This window comes from Ambystoma mexicanum, chromosome 9, assembly GCF_040938575.1.
Source record: "Ambystoma mexicanum isolate Mex_15411 chromosome 9, UKY_AmexF1_1, whole genome shotgun sequence".
NCBI lineage: Eukaryota > Metazoa > Chordata > Amphibia > Caudata > Ambystomatidae > Ambystoma > Ambystoma mexicanum.
Window position 1 is genome coordinate 82,884,155 of NC_090931.1, and position 22,807 is coordinate 82,906,961.

Consider the following 22,807-nt stretch of genomic DNA (forward strand, 5'->3'; position numbering starts at 1 on the left):
GCCGCCATCTTGGATTCGCGGACATCTTCCGGTGTCCGCAAACATCGCGGTAAAAATATATTAAACACAACATTGCACTTGTCAAACTTATCAAATAATTTCTGTGAAGGTGAGGGGTGATGAGGATGGGATATGGCTGCAAGAAGCAGAAAATGGGTGTGTTTTTCTGCGAAAGTCCGCAAACAGTTCGGATGTTCGTGAACAGTCCTGAAAAGTTCGGACACCTCAGCATTACAGGGTTAGTGAAATGTAGTTGTTGAATGGCTTATAACTTTGGCAACACTTAATAGAACTGCATGACATTTTGCATGTATATTTCTGACCTGATTCCGAATGAGTTTACAAAGATTGGTGGGATTTTGTCATGAGGGGGCAAAATTAGAGGGGGGGTCCCAAAATATTGTAAAGGCTTATAAATGTGGTGCTATTAGACAAATCTACACAAGTTTGCAAAAAGATTATAGATCTAGATATAAATGTTTTCGTAAAGTCTGAATGGATTTTGTGAAGTGGGGGCTAGTGTCATGATCTCTGCTTCCAAAAGGTCAGGGTTTTCCCAACTCCCTTGGAAGCAGATCCATAACCCAGGTTCCGAGTGCCAACCAGTCCCAATTCGGACCTTTTGGACCCAGTCCTGGCGCCAGTGGCACCAGGCTCATAAATATGCCCAGTCCCAGCGCTGGAAGCGCCGGGCTCATAATGCTTGGGTGGACTTACCTGCAGCAGACCATGCTGCTTACTTGCCTGCCAGTTGAGCCTCTGATCCTCTTCTATTTGGAACTACTTTTCCTGTAGGGTGGGGCAGGAGCCACTCCCTAGGTTCAGAACACTGGAACTCTTCTGGAAAGCAGGAACTCTTTTCTTACCTAGGCGTGGCTGTGGAAGGATTCACCTAAGCACTACAGGAGGCTATTTAAACCACACCCGATGGATGAATCTTGCTTTGCGTTATTCTGCATTCTTTGCAGCAGAACGCTCATCGTGTCTTCTGCTTCTGATCCTGGGCCTAAGGGAACAAAGGCTTACCATCCTGGAATCCAGTCTTCAGCAGCACCTGTAAAGACAAAGAAAGAACAGGTTAGCACTACGGTCTTCAGTGGCAGCACATCTCTTACCTGGTCCATCGGCTGTCACCAACGCCTCGCGCTGCATTCCCGCATCTGAAAGACAAAAGCTTACCAGCTCTTCGCACGCTCCGGAGGCCTTCGGCGCTGCATCCCGCATCTGAAAGACAAAAGAAGGTGCGTTTAAAGACATTGGGCAACTTTATTACTCACGTGCCATTACTCCTTCCCACGCCAAATCCAGTGGGTATTCCATCACCCTTCAGCTTCTCTAAAGCTCCGAACTTGTACCTGCAAGATAAAAGGGACAGTGCGCATCGTGAAGCAGACTACAAGCGCTTACTTACGTGCTTCCAGGCGCTTCTATTCTTCACGCGGGTTCGATCCTCAACTCTCATCAGCCTGCCATCCGCCATCGCCGGAACCCTGCAAAACAAGAGATATCATTACAAAAGAATTTTAAGACATTTGAAGTGCCCAGAACTTACCGTTCGTGCAGTTAACGACGGACAGCAGTCCTCTGAGGTCAAGAGGCCTGCACCCTTATCCAGTGAAGAAACTGGTTACGGCACCCTGCCCCGAGGCAGATGGAGAGCTCGGCGTTCACTTACCTAAGGTGAGGGCGTTAACCTTTGGGGTTCTACAGGAGAAGAGAAAGGGAAGAGGAGAGAGGCACCCAATAACCCCAGTTCATTAATCCCATATTTTCTATCTGCAGACATCTTACTCTTTGAGTCAGACATACAGTGCACAGAGGTCCAGCCCAAAGAGCCAACCGTGTGTTACACATCACCTTTGAAGATACGGCATTCACCCAGTCAAGACCGGCGCCTCTGCGGGAATCAGGTGAGCGTTACACCATCCTCCACGACAAAGAGTACACTCTTTAGAACGTCAGAAAATTCTCTTCGAGGAGATCGCCATTCTGCTAGAAAAGGACGCGATCGAACTCGTCCCGGGACACCAGGTAAACAAGGGTATTTATTCAACTTACTTCCTTGTGCCAAAGAAAGATTTGACAATGCGCCCAGTATTGGATTTATGGCCTGCCAACAAGTATGTCAAGCCCCAAAAGTTTTGTATGACCACACTACAAGAAGTAATCCCCCTCCTAAAAAAGGGGATTACATGGCAACCTTGGATATGAAAGATGCTTATTTTCATATTTCCATGTTCCCAGCGCACAAAGTTTTTGCGCTTCAAGGTGGACAGTCAACACTTCCAATTCAAGGTACTGCCCTTCGGGATAGCTTCGGCACCAAGGGTATTCACCAAGGTACTGGCGGTGGCGGCTGCACACCTACGCAGGGAGGCAATCCCGGTGTACCCTTATCTGGACGACTGGCTCATAACGGGGGGAACCCCAGGAATTTGCAGGACAAACATTCAAAGGACGATCGACCTCCTCCACGAGTTAGGCTTCTCAATCAAAGAGAAAAAGTCAAGCCTGGTGCCAAGCACCTCCAAACAATTCCTAGGAGCAATCCTAGATACTCGAGAGGGGTTGACCTTTCCTTCAGAAGAAAGAATTCGGAATATACTACTGCAAATTCCGCATTATCAGTCCGGTCAACAAATAACGGTACGCAAAGCAATGCGTTTACTGGGCATGATGGCGTCATGTATTTACCTGGTCCCCCACGCGCGCCTGCGCATGCGTCCCATGCAGGAATGGTTGGCGAAACAGTGGTCTCAGGCAAGTGGTCAGTGGGACGATCTAGTGGTCGTTTCGCCAACACTGGTACAAAGCCTTCACTGGTGGACAAGAGAATCTCGCACAGGGGAAACCCTTTTACGATCCCGAAGTACAGGCAATAGTCACTACAGATGCATGCCTGACTGGTTGGGGAGCTCACCATCTCCACCACAGAGCTCAGGGTCTCTGTTCTCACTCAGTGGCCAAGAACCACATCAACCTGTTAGAGCTTCTGGCAGTATTCAGAGCGCTTCAGGCGTTCGAGCTCCACCTACTAAACCTGTCAGTGCAAATCCGGACGAACAGCACAACAGCCATGTTCTACCTGAACAAGCAAGGAGGGACTCGCTCGCCAAATCTGTCCAAGCTTGCCCAGAAAATCTGGATATGGGCACTCGGACGGAACATCTTCCTGTCATTACAACATGTTCCAGGGGAGCTCAATTCACTAGCGGATGCTCTGAGCAGAGACTCCCTCCCAGAGGAACACGAATGGGTTCTACACAGAGAGGTCGTAGAAGAGATCTTCTCTCAGTGGGGTTTCCCCACTATAGAGTTATTCTCCACAAGCGAAAACAGACAATGCCCAGGATTTGCATCCAGGTTCCCCCAACCAGACTCCCAGGGGAACGCCCTGTGGATGAACTGGTTAGGGATGTTTGCGTACGCTTTTCCAACAACTCCTCTCATCAGGAAAGTGGTGAACAAGATGAACAGAGTCGATGACGCTCGTCCTAGTTGCTCCCATGTGGGCAAGACAACCGTGGTTCCCACACCTACGCAGGATGGCGGTGTGCGAGCCCATCAAACTTCGAGCCTGGTACAACCTACTGTCCTAGCACCTGATTGCACTCCTTCCACTATTGTTACATACATGCTCCACCTGCTAGATGCAGGATTGGTTTTTAACTCACTGAAAGTACACCTGGCAGCCCTGTCGGCTTACACCACTTCCCATAGCAAGGTTTCGTGGTGGAAAGTACCAGTAGTTAAAGCCTTCATGGAAGGAGTAAAGAGACTTCACCCTCCTATTTCAAACCCACCACCAGGGTGGGACCTTAATGTGGTGCTAGCCAAGCTCATGGGCCCCCCTTTCGAACCCATGCATAAAAGCAGTCTCAAACACCTGACTTATAAAACAGCCTTCTTAGTAGCTATTACTTCTATAAGAAGGGTCAATGAAATTCAGGCTCTGTCAGTGCAGGATCCCTTCTTTACTGTCCATAAAGACAAACTGGTTTACGCACACACCCTAGGTTCTCACCTAAATTTATATCAAAATTCCATGTAAACCAGTCCATCGAGCTTCCGGCTTTCTTCCAGAACCCGCAAAGCTCGGCTGAGGTGAAACTACACACCCTAGATGTGCGTAGGGCGGTCCTCTACTATGTAAATAAAACCAGACCGCTAAGAAAAACAGACCCAACTGTTTGTCTCCGTAGCTACAGGCAGAGAGGGGGATCGCGTCTCTAAAGGTGCCATCTCGAAGTGGATTATTCACTGTATCCAGCTGTGTTACTCACTCTCTGAAAGAACTCTGCCTTTCACGCCAAGAGCCCACTCTACTAGAGGCATTGGGGCCACTCTGGCTTTCATTGCAAATGTAGCCCCATTTGCAAAGCAGCTACTTGGAGCTCTATTCACACTTTTACTCAGCATTACTGCATTGACACCCATTCCAAGGCAGATACACAAGTGGGACAAGCGGTTCTAAGACACTTATTTGCTCATGACCCTTCTCACATCCCACCTCCTTCAGGTACTGCTCGCTAATCTATGCACAGCAGGTGATCTAAGCAGATTCCACAAGCCTCAGAGGGGATACATTACTCACCGTAATCGTATTTCTGATGCTTGTATCTGCTTAGATTCACATGCGACCCACCCTTCCTCCCCTCTGAGAGAAGGCGCATGATTGCTTGTAGTCTTACCTTTCTGTCTATCTGCTTGGATTATCTGTACTCCCGCTACTCCTCATGCTACCTCGTGTCAGAAAAAATACAATCTGAGGATCCTAGACGCGTGGGGGATCTTGGGTACAGTGGACGTCACACTAGGGATAGTATTACTGGCACGCCCTGTGTCGACGCCCATTTTCGAGTTTCGAAAAACAAACTGTAATACTCCGCAGCTTCCACTAGATGTCGGCCTATGCACAGCATGTGAATCTAAGCAGATACAAGCATCAGAAATACGATTACGGTGAGTAGTGTATCCCATATATTATTCTCTTCAGCATTAGATTCACATGAAATGAACAATTCCCTGTTGTCCTGGTGGGAATCCTTGATTAACTTTATCGTAGTACTTCATCCGCCTTCCCCTCCAGCTGCACGTCATCTGCCTGGCATCGCTCAGGCCCTTATAATAAGCTCAAAATGCAAGCCAAACGAAAATAACGGCTGCTGCACTTTTTTCAAAGGAAAACCAAATTAGTTTTTCCTAGAAAAACCTGAAAAATTGAGCAATAGAAAGAAGAGTAAATTAACCAGTTATTCTTGCTCATCTTTTCTTTTTTGAAAATGAATTCTTTTGGGGCAAAGATGCACTAGCCTCCATAGGTTCTTGATCCTTATCACTAAGAAAAGCTTCCGTATTTTTGCTATCGTTGAAAGAAAACAACCGAACATCCAATATCACACCAAGGATTGCTGCGTAGGCCATATAGTATTTGAGACTTTTAGCCCTTGCTTTTTCTTTTGCAATGTTAGGAGTTGTTTGTTGATGTAGTCGGTTTTTAGAATTTTACGGTGGGATAGAGATTTGTAGTAGTTCATTAAGGAATTGCTTTTATGTATTTCATTATATTTGATTGTTTGATTCATTTCTGCATCTTGTAATCGGAGTGCAAATCCCTGAAGTTATGGATATGTTTGTCACCTTTCTTTGCACAGCTTATTCTAAAATTATAAATAAAATGATAAAAAAATAACTATCATAGTAAATATAGAAAAACGTTTAGGTGTTTGTATCCTAGCTCCCTCCTTTTGGGAGTCGCCCTTTAGATTCTACCCTTTACATGCTAGATTTTGAGTATTGGAGGGAGGTTTTTACCCTGGAGGATGGCTGGAGGCTGCATGTGAATCTATGAAAGATACCAATGCTGGAGAAATGGAGTTACAAGTAAGAAACGTACCCCTTTGGAGGAAGATTTATTTGCTTTGGAAGAAATGGCAGTACATACGGATAGTGATATTCTGGAAAACATACATAGACTGGGTTTTGATTCTCTCGGATGGCAGTTACTGATTGGTTGGAATTCTTTAAACTCCTCAATTAATGACAAGAATTTAAGATTCACGGAAGAGGAAATTCTATATGTAGATATTAAGATGAAAGTAGTAGAAGGGAAGATCACTACATAACTATAGCGTAAAGGAACCCGTACCAATGCAGTACTACATCCAGAAATCTCATATCCCACAAGCCTCAAGAATAGTATCTCTTATGGCAAGTTCTTAAGGATCAATCAGAACTGCAGTGAAGAGAACACGTGTGTGCAAAATGCAAAAATGGCAGCCGCTAAATTTGGGACAGGGGATACTCTAAAGGAGTAATCACCAACGCATATGGAAAATGTCATACACAGAAAAGAACCAATACACTTATTATGGGCAAGAACAAAAGTCAGAAGTATTAGTCTACCAATAACATTAGACTTGTCACCACTTAAAATGAAGGAGCCAAGGATGTGAGAAAGATCCTGGGAAAATATTGGCGTCTTTTGACTAGAGATGAGGACATTCGCCAACATATACAAGCAAATGCAAGTGTCGCATTTAGGAAGGTATTATCTGTACAGTCCAAATTGTCACCTTGTCTATCAATTGACCCCATAGAAAAAAACAGGGTGGTTAACAGACTCGCACATTTTTATAAATATGGCAAATGTGTAAGGCATGCAAATTTGGAATTAATGTCCAGAGCTATAGCCATCCTTGCACTGGGCAAAAAAATCAGTCAAGAAACTGATTAGATGCATGACTAAGTTATATATGAAATTATGTGTAACTTCAAATTGTGGTATATTAGCAGCACCAATTTGGATGTTAAAACAAGAATATTACAGTACATGTGCGCTATAAACAATGGTGATATGACATATCCAGTGGCAAAACATTTTGCGGTAAAGCATCACAACAATGTCTTCCTTCAAATATCTTGCCATTGACACACTAACTGATAACCCCAGTGGAAGGGAACTGTGAAAAAAGACTTTGACAAGCTGATTCCAGATATATAGTTGATGATGATACAAAAAGCCTCATCACGAGTTGGGCAGTATCCTGATTGGGATACCAGACTACTTTATTTGCGTTGGCACCTACCCCTCGGGCGGTAATACTGCTGGATCACAGGTTTGACGCTAAACGTTACTCCCATTCACCATTGGGTCCTTCTGTGCAATTAACGCATGGTAATAGCACAAGAGGTAATTGCTCCAAAAATGGGCATTTTCCCAGCTCTGAGCTGGGGGTAAACACACCAGACTCAAGATTGGGCAGAGCAGTAAATGCAGCAGTAATCCAGTTACCGCTTCATTTAAGGGCTACAGCCCAACTCGTGAGGAGGCCCACAGACTCTTAACGGTCCCACCAAGGACGAAGAACTGTAAACGTTTGTTAAATGTATAAAAATTCGAAATCCAGATAGTGACAATGACAAATGCAGGTAATTTCCATAAGCGGCTTTATGTATATAGTAGTTCACAGGTTTTTAATCTTTCTACCTTTTAATTTTAGGGTAGCACTCTACACGCATTGACATTTTATCCATTTTAGTATGACCCTCTAAATTGATACTAACCTAAGTACTGTCATGAATTAAACATCTATCCAATGCGAAATTGCACAATGTGAACATTGAATTAATCCAGTGTTAGCCCAAAAGTACAAAGGATACTATACAATCCAATTGTACTGAATTCTGAATATTATATGCTCTAGGGACATAGAATTTAACAATATCCGATTATAACCAGCTGATCTGCAGAGTTATATTTTTATGTGATATGGACTTTGCAGTCATATATATATATATATATATATATATATATATATATTTTATTATGCACTTTATCCTAGATGTCTATTTTGACTAATGTGGACAATGAACTGATATTTATCTGCAGGCACTTACTTTTAGTTGACATGTATTAAGCACTATGCCCTTTATCACAGATGTCCTCTCGGATCCATGATGATGCTGAAAAGTAGATGGGTGTCCTGTTCCAAACATTTAATTGAGCATTTTACATTAATGTTCACAACAGTCAAGCTATGGACTATGATTTTCGTGCACTAACCATTTTATCGATGGGTATCTAACTGTTGCATAGGCACTATGCAGTTTATAGACACAGTACAGTAACATCAAAGGAACATGCAGATCAAAATGGATGTTACATCAAAGGATGTCTAGAAGTGGCCAATGTGGATCAGATAGGATTGCACTGTTTATTTGCTGTATGATACACACACAAAATATCAAAAAATGAGGATTCAATCCACCAATGAACTTTTTTATTTTGTCAGAAATAATTAGAGCAGTAGCCCAATATGATGCTAATTTAGACCTAAATATGAGCACACAATATGACCAACATAATATTAAACTACAAAATCAGCATGTTAATTTATACAAGTAATACATGCAATCTTTAGTAACTAGGTCCAAAAATATGAAATGGCAAATTATGTTAACGTAAATACATAGATGCACTGCCAGATTACATTGTTAACTAGACATGCATGAGGAGAAGAAAAACGATCCAATATGGCGTGCTTCGTGTTGCATATTAAAGATAGGCAGGCTCTAGTAGGGTTAGTGAAACAAATTAAGGACTTACACACAGGATAAAAGTATGTCTTTGCGAATATTGTGTACAATCTGACGAAGCCGGGCAGGGCGAATCGCGCTGTTTTTCTGTCCGCACTGGTAACCGTGTAACTAATGAGGATGAACTAATATTTGAAGATGTCGGAGTATTTACTTTAAATTGCTGGGGGTCTGCCACCAACAATTGACAGAAGAGCTCTAATGCCATACCCCCCTTTCGAGGGGATTGGGTCTCTGACGTATTTCATATCTATGACTGTAATCGCCACAGCTGTGCTGCTTCGGAAAATCTTTCTGCATCCTGCATCGATGACGTCGATATGCTGTCCTCGAGGGCCACCGTCGAGCCGACGTCACCGGATGTTATAAGTAGAGCGCACAACGCCCGTAGCCTCAGTTCTGTTTTTTCTGCGAACATGTTCGCTTTGGAGATCTCGGTGTGCCTCGGTTCTTCTGAGTTCTGTTCTTTCGGTTCTTTGAACTTGTTTGTTGTGAAGATTTCCATGATGTCTTCATCTTCTTCCACCTTGCGGCCGGGTTTTAAGTGTTGGGACTTCAGGTCCAAGATGTCGTTGACGGATTTGCACGTCGCCTGCCTCTGGTGCCTCGGTGAGGACCACTACACGGATGACTGTGTAGACTGCCAGTCGGTTACATCGAAGGCCTTGCGGGAGCGTAAGAAGAAGCTTTCTGTAGGTAAGGTGGTCAAGCCCCTGAAGTCGAGATCCACTGGGCTTTCGACTGACGATTTGAGGGGCGACTCTCCGCATCGTCGCCGTACGTCCGGGGGGGTCTCGGTCCATGAGTAGGTCCCGCCATTCCTCTGCCTCTTCGAGGCACTCGCGGAAGCACCGGCATCAGTCGCCTTCCCCGTCCTTGTCAGAGGACTCCGCCCGTTAGCGGGTGGCTTGTCCCAACAAACACTCTACTCCTGCGGAATGGGATTCGTTCTGGCAGGAGATGTTGGTGATTTTTCAGTCGCAGGGCTCTGTTCCGTCCGTGCCGTCGAAAGACGCCGGCCGTGACTGGGGAGTGGTGGTAGAGAACCCACTTGCACGCCTTCGGGCTCGAGCGTCGTCTATCACCGGGCACCTTCGAGGTCCCGGTCGGACAAGGATGGTAGCTCGCAACATGGCTGCTCCAAGTCCTGGTCCTCGACGCCCTCGAGACCATGAGGTCTTTGAAGAAGACATCGAAGCCTTAGGCGCCAAGGTCGTCGAGGGACTCTCAAGGCTCTGCCTCCGAGGAAGCCGTCGATGCCTTTGGCGCCCAGGCTGTCGAAGGACATACTCGGGGCTCAGCCCTGGAGGACTGTGTCGAAGCTGTCGGCGCTGCGCTCCAGGTCAACGCCGATTCCATCGACTCCTTTCGAGGCTGCTTTGTTGTAGGTCCCCCGTGGCACAGTGGAACCCCCTAGAAAGGCTCTGGCCAAGGCTAAAAATGTCTGTCCCTTTTTCTGTGCCCTCATTCCAGCCTCTGGATTATATTTCTGATATGGATGAAGGGTCTGCGGAAGGTTTGGTTCCTGAGGAGGTACCTGATGAGATTTTGTCTAGTCAAAGCCAGATTGAAGACCTGCGGCAGTCGTTGCACGACGCCAGTGGTCTGGACACATCTCCGCAGGTGGAGTTCTGTAGGCCTGAGCCTGGCACCAATGCCGAGTCCTTGTACCGGCGCCTTATGTTGAGGGTCACAGAATACTTGGGGTGGTCTGTGAAACCAGTGGATTTTCTGCAGGATGACCTGACGGATATCCGCGACCAAAGCCCACCAACTGACCCGGTACTGCCATTCCATATGGCCTTGCAGAGAAGGGTGGCAGCAGCTTTGACTGCTCCGGAGAGTCTCGCGGCAGTGAGCAAGTCTTTGCCGCGAAAATTCCGCCCAGCCAGTAGCGGCCCCTGCTACTTAACCACACACCCCACTCCGGAGAGATTGGTGGTGCAGGCGGCTACTTCCCCAGCAAAGCAGGCGTCGTACCCTACGATCCCTCCTGATAGGGACAACAAGCGTTTTGATGGCTAGGCGAAGAAAGTGTTTTCTTCAGGGGGTATGGCTTTACAGGCAGCCAACTCTGTGTGTGCCTTGTCACGTTTCACGCACACTCTGTGGAACTGTCTTTTGTTAGCGGCTGATCATATTCACGAAGGTGAGGAACAGGATGGTTTTCTTGCTATTGTGCAGGATGGCAAGGATGCCATGTGTGAGTCAATTCAGTCTGGTCTGGACATGGCAAATTGTGTCAGCCGGTCCATGGTGGCGAGCACCGTAATGTGCAGGTTTGCGTCGTTGCGGAAGTCGGTGTTTGCTTCGGATGTGCAAGCCCGGCTCCTCAACATGCCCTTTGATGGTGAACATCTTTTTGGCAGCAAGGCTGACGAGAGCCTTGAGAGGTTGCAGACCTCCAAAGCTGCAGCAAAGTCGTTGAGCGCTGCAGTTCGCCAACCTCTGCCTATTTGTCCTAGGGGACAGCAATGGAGGGTAGTTCCTTTCGATATTGCTCATCCTTTGGTAAAACGAGAGGAGGTGTGTGTTAAAGGGGCTGCTGTAGGAGCACCAGAGGTGGAAAACAGGGTACTTGAGGTGCCAAAGCCGATTGGGCAGTTGCCTCTTTACCCTCAGGCACTACTGCAACTGCTTCAGCTCAGTCATGAGGCCATGTCCCATTGTTCGCCGGTTGGGGGAAGGCTGGCGCAGCATCTTGTAGAGTGGCGTGCCATTACTTAAGATGTGTGGGTTCTGGAGATCACAGCCCACGGCTACTGTCTTCCTTTCCAGCAGAGGCCTCACGACAATCCACCAGGGAATCTCTTTGAAGAGTCCTGATCCGCTCCTTGCCCAGGAAATACAATCACTGCTGGAGAAAGGCACCATAGAACTGGTGCCTGTAGCGGAGAGGAACAAGGGATGGTATTCCCCTTATTTTTTGATTTCGAAGAAAGACGGAGGATTGAGACCCATCATGGACTTGCGCGGTTTGAAGAAGCTCCTCAGGAAGGACAAGTTCAAGATGGTTACTATTTCTCAAGTCCTCCAGGCCCTTCAACTCCAGGACTGGTTGGTGTCTCTTGACTTCAAGGGCGCTTACTTTCATGTGCCGATCCATCCCAAGCACAAGAAGCACCTGAGGTTTGCGGTTGGCGACACGCACTTTCAGTTTCGGGTCCTGCCGTTCGGATTGACCTCCGCCCCGAGGGTCTTCACCAAGCTCATGGTGGTGGTGGCAGCGTATCTCAGGAAAGGGGAATTCACGTCTACCCCTACCTGGACGATTGGTTGATCAGGGCACGCTCTCCCGAGCAAGTCTTGGATCATCTGTCCGTCACTTGCCACTCCCTTCACAAGCTGGGCTTCTCCCCCAACTTAAAGAAGTCCCACTTGACTCCAACTCAGCGGCTCCAGTACATCGGAGCAGTGCTCGACAGGTCCCTGGGGCAGTGTTTTCCTCCCCAGGTGAGGGCTCATCACATTCTGCAGATGGTGCACAATTTTCAACATGCCCAGAGTCTCCCGGCGTTCAAGTTCTTGAGGTTGCTCGGCCTCATGGCATCCTGCATTCTTCTGGTGGCAGAGCCCAGGTTGCGGATGAGATCTCTACAATGGGCCCTCAAGATGCAGTGGTCCCAGTCCTCCGACAGGATGTCGGGCCCTGTTCAGGTGCCGCCCTTGTTCGTCCAGGACCTCCTGTGGTGGGCCGTCGAAGGCAATCTGATGAGGGGGGCTCCATTTTGGCTGTCATGGCCGGATATGACAATCGTGACGGACTCCTCCCTCAAGGGATGGGGAGCTCATGCCAACGAGCTGACAGTCAGCGGTTGTTGGTCTCCATCGGAGTCCAGACTCCATATCAGTCTGTTGGAGCCGAGGGCCGTCAGGCTTGCCCTGAAGTCTTTTCTGCCGACTGTGTGAGGGAAGAGGGTCCTGATTCTGAGGGACAACAGTGGCCATGCACTACCTCAACAAAAAGGGGGGGGGGGCAGGGTCACTCCCTCTGTGCAGGGAGGCGATGCAGCTCTGGTTCTGGGCCATCCAGCAGGAAATTTCGAGCTCGGCAGTTCATCTGGCCGGAGACTAAAACGAGACGCCAGACGCTCTGAGCAGGCAGAGCCCGATCTCTCACGAGTGGGAGCTGGCTGAGGAGATTCTCCTAGAAAACTTTGCCCTTTGGGGGACTCCACAAGTGGATCTCTTCGCCTCCAGTGTCAACCGGAAGTGTGTAAAGTTCTGCTCGCTGCAATTTCCTCCAAGAGGAGCCTTGGGGACGCGTTTGTGGTGGAGTGGTCCTTCCCACTGCTGTACCCGTTTCCTCAAGTCCCCATCATCCCACAAGTGCTGAGGAGGTTACGGAGGTTCGGTTCCCGGATGATCCTTATTGCTCCGGCATGGGCCCGGAGAACTTGGTACCCGGACCTTCTTGACTTGTCCGTCTGCCCTCCACCAGGTCAGATCCCTCAACCTTCACGCTTGGCTTCTGAAAAGTTGAGGTATAAGGATTGGGACGTCCCTGAAGACGTGATGGAGGTGTTGCTTTCGGCCAGACGGCCTGCGACCAAGTCCCTGTGCCGTTGGAGAAAGTTCTGCGACTGGTGCAGGGTTAAGAATGCGGATCCTTTATCATGTGACATTCCTGTGGTTCTGTCTTTTTTGTTTTCGTTTGCCCACAAGGGTCTGCAAGTGGGTGCCATTAAAGGTTACCTGGCAGTGCTGTCCCTATTTAAGCGCTCGTCTGAGGAGTGTCCTTATTTCAAGAGTCCTTTAATTTCTCAGTTTCTCAAAGGGCTCCCTAATGTGTTTCCGCTGTCACCTTTCCAGGTGCCCGGTTGGGATTTGAACCTTGTTATAAAATTCCTAATGGGTGCTCCATTTGAGCCTTTACATTCTTGTCCTTTGGGACTGTTAACCCTTAAAACTGTGTTTTTAGTTGCGGTCACTTCCGCTCAGAGTAAGTTGCAGGCACTTTCTGTTAAGCCACCCAGTGTTTCATAAGTACAGGGCTGTCCTTGGAGTTCGTCCTTCCTTTCTTCCGAAGGTTGTTTCGGAATTTCATTTAAGCCAGAAGGTCATTCTTTCGGCATTTTTTCCTCCTCCGCATCCTGGTAAGGAAGAGGAGAGGCTCCATAGCTTGGATCCTAGGAGAGCTTTAAGTTTCTACATTTCACGCATGTCCCGGGTCAGAGTGGATGATCAGCTCTAAAGGTTACGCTGGAAGGCGTTTGGGACAAGCTGTTACTAAGCAGACTTTGTCTAGATGGATTATCTTGGCAATTTCTGAATGTTACCTCTTGGCGGTTAAGGACCCTCCGGTAGGCTTACGGGCCCATTCTATTAGGGGTATGGCTGCCTCTACTGCCCTGCACAGGGGTGTTCCTATTCGTAACATCTGTGAAGCAGCCACGTGGGCTTTGGTCCATACTTTTGTAAGACACTACTCCCTAGATTCTATCCATGGGCAGGATCGATCTGGCCTTTAGCAAGGTGGTCCTTTACTCTGCAATTTAATTGGGCATTCTAAATTTCTATATTCTAAATTATTTTCCCTCCTCCATACGTTGGTACTGCTTTGGGAGTCTGTCATAGATATGGAATACGTCGGAGGACCCAATCCCCTCGAAGAACAAGCCATTTCTTACCTGCTAACGTTCTTTCGATGGGATGGTCCGACTTATTCCATATCACTCCGTTCCTACCTGACCCGCTACAGAATTTCTTATGCGATTGCAGCTTACGTTTCCGCAAGGCTTTCTGTGCTCATACTGGCAGAAGATTGGTGCCACACGTTCTGGGAATAAACTACAACTGAGGCTATGGGCGTCGTGCGTCCTACTTAGCCGCAGATGCCAAAAAACTTTCCGAAGCAGCACAGCTGTGGTGATTACTATCATAGATATGGAATACGTGGTCGGACCGTCCCATCGAAAGAATGTTACCAGTTAAGAAAGTAACTTGTTCTTCTCATATATATCCATTTCTGGGGAGAAGATTTGGCCAATTCATCCTGTTGTGTAGTGCCTGTCTGATGTGAGGTAGCTTGTGATGTCACATGGAATGTTGATGAGTTAATGATGGAATGTTCTGAGTGAGAGTTATGTGTAGTGGCAGTTAACAGCTGGCCTGCCTGAGTGATGGGAGCCGGTGTTGTCCTAGCTAATGTCCTATGTGTCTTCTAAGTTTAACTGGAACTAAGAAGCTGGAATAAATCTACTTTTAAGTAATCCTTAAGAGTCAGCATCTTTTCATTATTGGCGAAGAGTCGGTCTTGGAAAAAAGAGAATCTATGTGCTACAAGGTGAAGGACCCTGCTCCGGTGGGTGCAGGAAGGACCAGGACAAGCTGGAAGGAGGACAACACCGCCCCCAAAACCAGTAAGTCCCATCACCCAGGGCGCAGGGAAAGGAACAGGGAAGGGGCCCCCATACCAGGAGGGATCAGCAGCTCAAGGGAAGCGGAGTCCCAGGGGCTGGACAGGGAGCTGGTCCTCCTGAACAATTGTAACATTGCACTGTGTCGGCCTACGTGTTTGCCACAGGAGGAGACTGAAGCTGCCCTTTCAGGAAGGGACCAGGAGACGGGGATCTGCAGGAGGCAATGATGTTAGGGGAACTTTTTCCAGGTGCCCACATGGGAAGTGCCCATGAACTGCAAGCAGGGCTGAGTCCTGGGCCTGGAGAGGGAAGCAGTCCCATCTATGCATTGGAGACTTCAAGCTGCTGGTGGAGCTTGTCCATAGCTCATAAGGGAGGACCATGGCACCAGTGGTCTTCCTGGCGTTGCTACTTATCGAATTCCATCTTTGGGTCGCAGTGCAATAAGTGACCTCGGGATGTGGACCTCCATGTCAGCACCCAACATACTGACCATTGGTCAGTGGGAGATCTGCACTGCTCCACAGTGGGTTTGTGACTAATGACGTCACACTGGTGACTGGGGAGTCGGCGAAGGATAGAAACGCTGATCTGCTAATGTTCCACTTACCTAGTATGCAAGTGTAAATCCGGAGCAGTTGTTTGTTCCACGGAAGTCTGTGTGCTCTGTGCAGCGATGGAGTGGGAAGGGAAGCGGCCTGGTTTGAGTAAAGGACCTTTTTACGGAAAGTAACTCCATTCCCTTCCTGGAGTAGTGAATGTGACGTTGTCGCGTGATTGTATCCGGAAGGCTGGATTGAAATGCTGCGCAGGAAACTATATGTTGCTCCGCCCCATGTGGTGAGGCGTACAGAAACATCCAGCGTGCTTTCAACTTGAGGGGTGTTGAACTGGTAAACTGGAATGGGAAGCCTTTGTGTTACTGTAAAGTGAGGAATTGTAAGCGAATGGAAACTACCCGTGTAAAGAAGCCGTTTCATCACATATTAATGAAATGCCTGGTAACAGCCAACAGTGAGGTTGCGATGACATTTTTTTGGCCGGTGTACTATGGGGTGTCTGTGCCACATGCCGATCCGTCTGTTAGTGAGGCGTCGGGTAGCGGCTATCATTTAAGGTGTAGGATGGTGGATGGTTGTATTAGGTACCTGTGTGCACTTATTGGATGCAGAAAAGGTTCATGGTTATGGAAGGTACATATGTATCTATAGCTACATTTGTTTAGTTGTGCAAATGAAAAAGTTAAATGAAGTATGGTATGTGGTGTTTTAGGGTATTAAGCATAATCTCTTGAGGAATTGCAGGTTTGGAGTGCCAATCACCATGACACACTGGACACTAATGTGCATATCATCCGTTGCTATTAGTGCATGATGGGTTGTATGAGTATGTGTGATATGGCTTTAATCAATTTGAGGATTTTCAGCAATATTGCGCACGTCATTAGTGACTTTATATGGGTATGGACTTTTAGGTTTACGTAGGAGCCTCAAAAGGCTATGGACTTTTAGCTTTGTGATGGAGTCTAAAAGTGGCTATGGACTCGTAGGTCCATAAGGTTTTGGTTTGATTTTTGACTTGATTAAGGCAAAATATGGTTTTGGGTATGTCATGTTAAAATGTTTCAGTTTTAAGCTGTTTTCATATTCACAGCAAACCATAGGACAGCATTCAATGGTTTTGGAATGCATGTGTCAATCTGATTCATGTGACGTATGTAATAAGCAATTCATATTTTGGGATGGAGTCAGTCCATGGCTAATGTGTGCTTGGTGTGGTTTGCACAATGTAGTGTGTGGTAGGTGGTTGTCCTCCTGTTTTGGTTATTGGTCTCGTGTGGAATTTACCTTATTTGGTAGAAGTTGAACAGACATTTGGTGTTCTAAAGCGTGGTAGCGCCTATGCTCTTTTAGTACAAGGTCTGTTTTTTTTTTTTTTTGTCATGTTTGGAGATGGGTTTGGTTTATGGAGCTTACCTGATTTTGGGTAAAGGTTGAACAATGTTGTGGTTGTTCTAAAGGGAGGTAGTGCCCCTTCTACGGTTTGTTACCCTTCTCATCCACAGGGGACAGTATGTCGCTGGTGGCTGGGGGGTAGATGGGGACGCCTGGAAATGACTCATTGGAATGAGTGTGGTGGTGTCCTAAGGTGATGAGAAAATTGTTTTCTATGTTGCTTGTGGTGTTTAGTGTGGATTTTGTTCGATGCAATCGGTTCAATGGTCCGACTTGTGTGAGGATGTCATCTTAGTGGATGGGAGCGGTTAGTTTTACCCGTAAGTGTTGATGGCATTGGGAGTGTGTGGCCACCGTTGCCTATGTGTTTGGTAGGTTTGTACAACATGGTCTGGTAGAATGTGAATGGTTTGTCGAGTGCACAGGTGTTTGAACTTAATGATGTTGTGTTTCCACTATGTGAGTTGCTTGTTGGTGTGAGATTGTGGTTGGCTTTTTGGGGGCTTTGAGGTCCAATTGTGCTCTAGATTGGCAGTCTAGAGGCCTGCTGGAGTTCCAGGTTGGCAGCCTGGACACCAGCGATGTTGGTGGTGGGTAGTAGGTGGCGAAGAAATTTTGCAGTGGTGTTAGGACGTACGTGAAGTAGCCCAGTGTCCGGGTTGGTCTGGTCCTGGGGTGAGAGCCCAGTTGTCTGTCTGCAGGAACAGAAGGAGGGAGCATGGTAATTTTGTGACGGGTTCAGGGAATGCAGTCTGTTCTGATGTGTTGGTGGGGAGTTGACGTGGAAGTGTCGTCTGTGGGTGGTGTCACTGTACATGTGTTGGGGAAGGAGGGAGGTGCATTGTGTAGTGCCTGTATGTGAAGTGCTCCGTTTGTGTGGTTTGGGTAAAGGAGGGAGGTGTGTTGTGTAGTGCCTGTCTGATGTGAGGTAGTTTGTGATTTCGCATGGAATGTTGATGAGTGAATGATGGAATGTTCTGAGTGAGAGTTCTGTGTAGTGGCAGTTACAGCTGGCCTGCCTGGGTGATGGGAGCCGGTGTTGTCCTAGCTTATGTCCTATGTGTCTTATAAGTGTAACTGAAACTAAGAAGCTGGAATAAATCTACTTGCAGTAATCGTAAAGAGCCTGGAGTCAGCATCTATTCACATCTGTCATTTGTAGGGCTGCTTCCTGCGTACCATGTTTCTGAAGTTCAGATGTTGAAGTGCTCTGTGCTTGTGTAGCTCAATGAATGTTGAGCGAAATCTTGAATGAATGTTCATGGGAGTGTCGGATGTGGCGTGAGCTGTGACTGAATCTGGTGGGTGTCTATCGTGCTGCATGCAACTTAGACGATCATGTGACTGATTGCTAAAAGTAAAGAAAACAATCTAGGTACGTTTTACCTGCAGCATCCTGACTGATACCTGTGAACCTATAACCTACTATAACCTACTTCTCAGTGTCTTAATCTGTACCGATATTTCACAGGTTTCCTGATGTCCCTTGTAGAATAAAATGTGCTTGTTCCAAGCTTGTGATTATGGTGGATGTATTTTGAATATGCAGCTCATACCAGCATTCTAGCAGTGTGATCATTGCTCTTTTCCGAGAGGGACATTTTCTATTTACAGGGCATTTCACTTGTACTGTAGCCCTGCATGCGCATAGTTATCCAATGTATCTCAACCAACTCCTTTGAGTTTCAGGAGTACGTTTTTTTACTTGGTTGGCCTATGTAACCTTCTATTTTCAGCCCTTTCGTCTTCTAGAATTGTGTATATGCATTATGTTCCTACTAGCAAAGTAAAAACATTTCACTATTTTTCTTTCTCCCATAAGTGCTTGTGCCTGTGTCCTACATTTGAGTTGGCGTTGCAGACTGGAAGTGTAGTTGAACAGATGGGAAGGTTTTGTACCGATATCTCAGTGGTTTATGCAGTACGAGGAAACCGACGTAAGTACTCTGGATTATGCCAGTTTACTTTTGTAATTTTTCATACTTTATTAGTTCTATGAATAAATGTTAGGTCACAATTGTGCCTAGTCTGTGGCAAAAGGTTCTACCTGACCTGTCTGATTACATACGATGCTGGAAAGGTTAAATATACTGTGGCTTGACAGGTGCAAGTGGACTTCAGAGCCCTTCTATGGGCTTATTGCTATCCAACGGTTACCCGAGATCAAGATAATTAAAGCTGGTTTATATCCTCCAAAGCCCAGCATGGATTAAATATTCTGACGTTTATGAAAGGTTGCCAAGCTTTTAGTTTCATTGTGGCACACTGTGGAACATGCTCCCTATGGCACTTGTGAACCACTTGCTCTCCAATTCATAGCTTGCAGCACCATCTCAAACAGCTGACCCATTCCATCTAATTTAGTGTCATAGCCCTGCATGCCCCCAACTTTACTTCACCCATTCATGCTTTTTTGGCATTAGTACTTTAAAAGAATAAACGGGTTTCTGTTTAATTAGATGTGAGCAGAATGAAATCATGAAATGCCTATTTTGTACTTGATAGCTTTTAAGAGACAATTGTGGAAAATTGCAAGCAGCTTTAGTTAGGGTTTTCAAGGCCCGCAAAATCTACTAGTCCACTTGCATTGGTGATTGATTTTATGAAGGGCGGTTACCATTTGCATGTTACTGGACTTTGCAGGCAAGAATGGGTATTTTTATTTGACATTTCCTGCAAGCCCTCTAGACCCCTTAGGCTAGCTGACCAAACAATCCTTGATTTCCAATTGCTGGGCAAGCAAATCCAAGGGTAAAGGGGAAGTGGATAAAATAACAAAATGGGTCTCTGCTGGTCGCCCTTGCCACCTTGAGATTTTCCTGAAGAGTTACTGATCTTTAGACCTAGAAGGAAACAGACGACTCATTAATACATTTCTGCCTACAGCATGCAAGCTGTTTTTCTACATGAGCCCCATTCCAGTGTTTCCCCAAGTACCTGTAAGCCTTTGCTTACTGCTGAAAGACTTCCTTAAAACATAGTTGCTGCTTCCTTCTGTTAAATTTCGAACTCCTTAGAAGGAATGTGTTGGGGAGAATTCTCAGAAATGTGATAATTCCTCTCTACCTTAGAGACCTCCAGCACTTTTGCTGGACTCTAGCACTTTTTAATTTTCAATCTGGAGAGAGTGAGACATTTTTCCCACTCATGTATTTTACTGTGATTTAAACACTGTTTCGAGGGGATTGGTTCCTCCGACGTATTCCATATCTATGACCGGTAATCACCACAGCTGTGCTGCTCTGGAAAATTTTCGGCGTCTGTGTCCTGCGTCAATGACGCCGATATGCTGTCCTCGAGGGCCTCGTCGAGCCGATGTCACAGAATGTTATAAGTAGGACGCATGACACCCGTAGCTTTAGTTCAGTTTTTTTCGCGAACGCGTTCGCTTCGGAGATCTCAGTGCGCCTCGGTTCTTCTGGTTATTCTATCGGTTCTTCGAACCAGTTTATTTGTGAAGATTTACTGCTGTCTTTGTCTTCTACCCCGCGGCTGGGTTTCAGGAAGTGTCGGGACTGCGGTTCCAAGATGTCGCTGACGGACGCGCACGACGCCTGCCTTTGGTGCCTCGGTAAGGACCACACCACGGACGATTGTGACGATTGCCAGTCGTTAACATCGAAGGCCTGGCGGGAGCGTAAGAAGCAGCTTTCTGTCGGTAGGGTGTCCAAGCCCCAGAAATCGATATCCACTGGGCTTTCAACCAACTATTCGAGGGGCGACTCTCTGCATTGTCGGCGTAAATCCAGGGGGTCTCGGTCCCGGAGTGGGTCCCGCCATTTCTCCAGCATTGGATCTTTCATGGATTCACATGCTTAGAATATTCCCCGTCGTCAGACTGGGACCCCTCGGTACACATATATAGCCTTTTCCAATAGGAAAACTTCCGACACTTTTGTGTCGTATCTACGTCCTTTTAGGACCCGCCTACGCATGCTCCGTAGGCCGTCCCCGTATAAGATGCCCGCCCCCGCGGTTCCCCTTCAGATTTCAACCGTCTCCAAAGTAGTGGGATCGCCTCGCGTTGTCTTACTATTTTGTACAAGGTTGCATTACTGGAATTTGAGTACAGAAAATGTCCTCCGTGTCAGGAAAAGCGCTGTTCCGCCCATGCGCGACGTGCGGCTTGAAAAAAGTTTACGAGGGGGACGGACATATGGATTGTATATATTGCCTCCACCCTCATCATTCGGCGGATAACTGCGACATATGCAAAGGGTTTTCTCAAAAAACCCTCAGACCGCAGTCGACGACTGGTGGCATGGCTGAATGATGGAGCGGGGGCATACCCCCCTTCGGAGGTAGGCTCCACACAATCGGCGAAAACATCACGCCGCACTACCTTGTCGGAACCACCGGGAAGAAATCTCGACCGACGGAAAAAGAGTCGTCTGGAAGTCACTCAACTAGAGACTCCTCGTCAAAGAAATCGTCTTCATCAAAAAAGCATGAAAAGGAAAGGAAATCCTCCTCGGGCGATCATCATAGATCGACCATGAGTCGAGGGTCGAGTAAAAGCAAGCCAAGTGTGGAAAAGGCGGGACCGCCAAAACCACCTGCTAAGTCACCGTCGTCGACGGTGGCCCAGTCATCGGCCTCCACCCTGCCACTTACGCAGGTGGCATCCACCGTCCCACCGACAACGACGTCGACGATAGCCTCGTCGACGGAGGTTCTACAGGAGGGCTGGAGGCCTGAAGTTTTTGATCCGATCCCCCCCGGATACTTTACTACAAGAACAGGCTGTGTTGCTGTCCTCGGAGGACGAGAATGAGAGAATAGCTGGCCCAGCAGACCTAGGGCTACGAGTGGCGGACAAGTCGTCGACGAGGGGATCCGTTATACCGGTATCTGCCCCTCTTCTCAATCCTCAATCTGTTTTGTTGTTGGAAATTCTGTCCACGCTTCAGTCGTTGTTACAGTCGTTGGACCAGAGACTACCTCAGGCAAACCTGCCACAGTCACCCGTCGACGAGCCGGGCCCGTCCCGTCAACCTACGCACGCCAATCTCAGCACTGGCACAAGAGGAAGGTGAGCTGCCAGATTCGGAGTCAGGGAGCCATGTCGGATATCTCATCATCCCCCTCCAGGGATCCAACCTGAGAGTCAGAGGTGGAGTTGGAAACCCCTAGAAGCCCAGCTCACCCGTCCCCTCCGGACGACCTTGCGTCATTCCATTCTATAATGGAAAAGGCATGCAAAGAATTTGGTTTGTCCCAGGAAGAACAGAAAAAGGACTGTTTTTTTGTTCGACCACATGGGTAAGAGAAGGTCTGTGTTCTCGATACCAATACTAGGCCATGTATGGAAGGAGGGGTTGCAGACAATGCGTCACCCATTTTCAGAGCCGGCAGTGAAAGGACGCCTGGAAAAAAGTTTAAGGCTCCAGAGTCTACCCCCAAGTATTTATCCTCCCAACCAACGCCAGACTCGGTGGTGTCGGCGGCAGCAGCGGCGAGGAAGGCTAAGGCCCAGCACAAGTGCACGACGACTCCTGAGAACGAAGCGAGACGCCTAGATGCCTTTGGCAAAAAAGTGCTATCCGTGGGAGCGACCACAGTAAAGGCCGCAAACTCTCTGGCAATTGTTGCCAGTTACGATAGGTAGATGTGGCACAGGCTAGCTCCGTTGCTTGATCATCTTCCGGAAGAGCATAGGAGGGCAGCGATGTTACTCGTCCGAGAAGGTGAGGAAGCCTCAAATCACGCAATAAACATTGCGGTGGACCTCGCTGAGTGAGGCTTCAAGCAAGTCAATAATGGGGTTGTATTACGTCGACAGTCATGGCTTAAGTGTACCTACTTCAGGCCAGAAGTACAATACAAAGTTTTAGATATGCCCTTTGAGGGAGACCTTCTTTTCGGTGAGAAGGTGGACGAAGCCCTAAAGGG

The 22,807-nt window shown here is 47.4% G+C and overlaps 1 protein-coding gene across 4 annotated transcripts in view; it reads left to right on the forward strand.

The window, feature by feature from the left end:
• The window catches only part of DDX25 (DEAD-box helicase 25), a 1,022,381-nt gene that overhangs the window by 463,044 nt on the left and 536,530 nt on the right, over window positions 1-22,807 (forward strand). For all 4 annotated transcript variants that reach the window (XM_069617288.1, XM_069617290.1, XM_069617287.1 and 1 more), the window contains one exon: window positions 18,738-18,852. In XM_069617288.1, coding sequence (XP_069473389.1) covers window positions 18,738-18,852 — 115 coding nt within the window. The remainder of the gene's footprint in view (window positions 1-18,737; window positions 18,853-22,807) is intronic.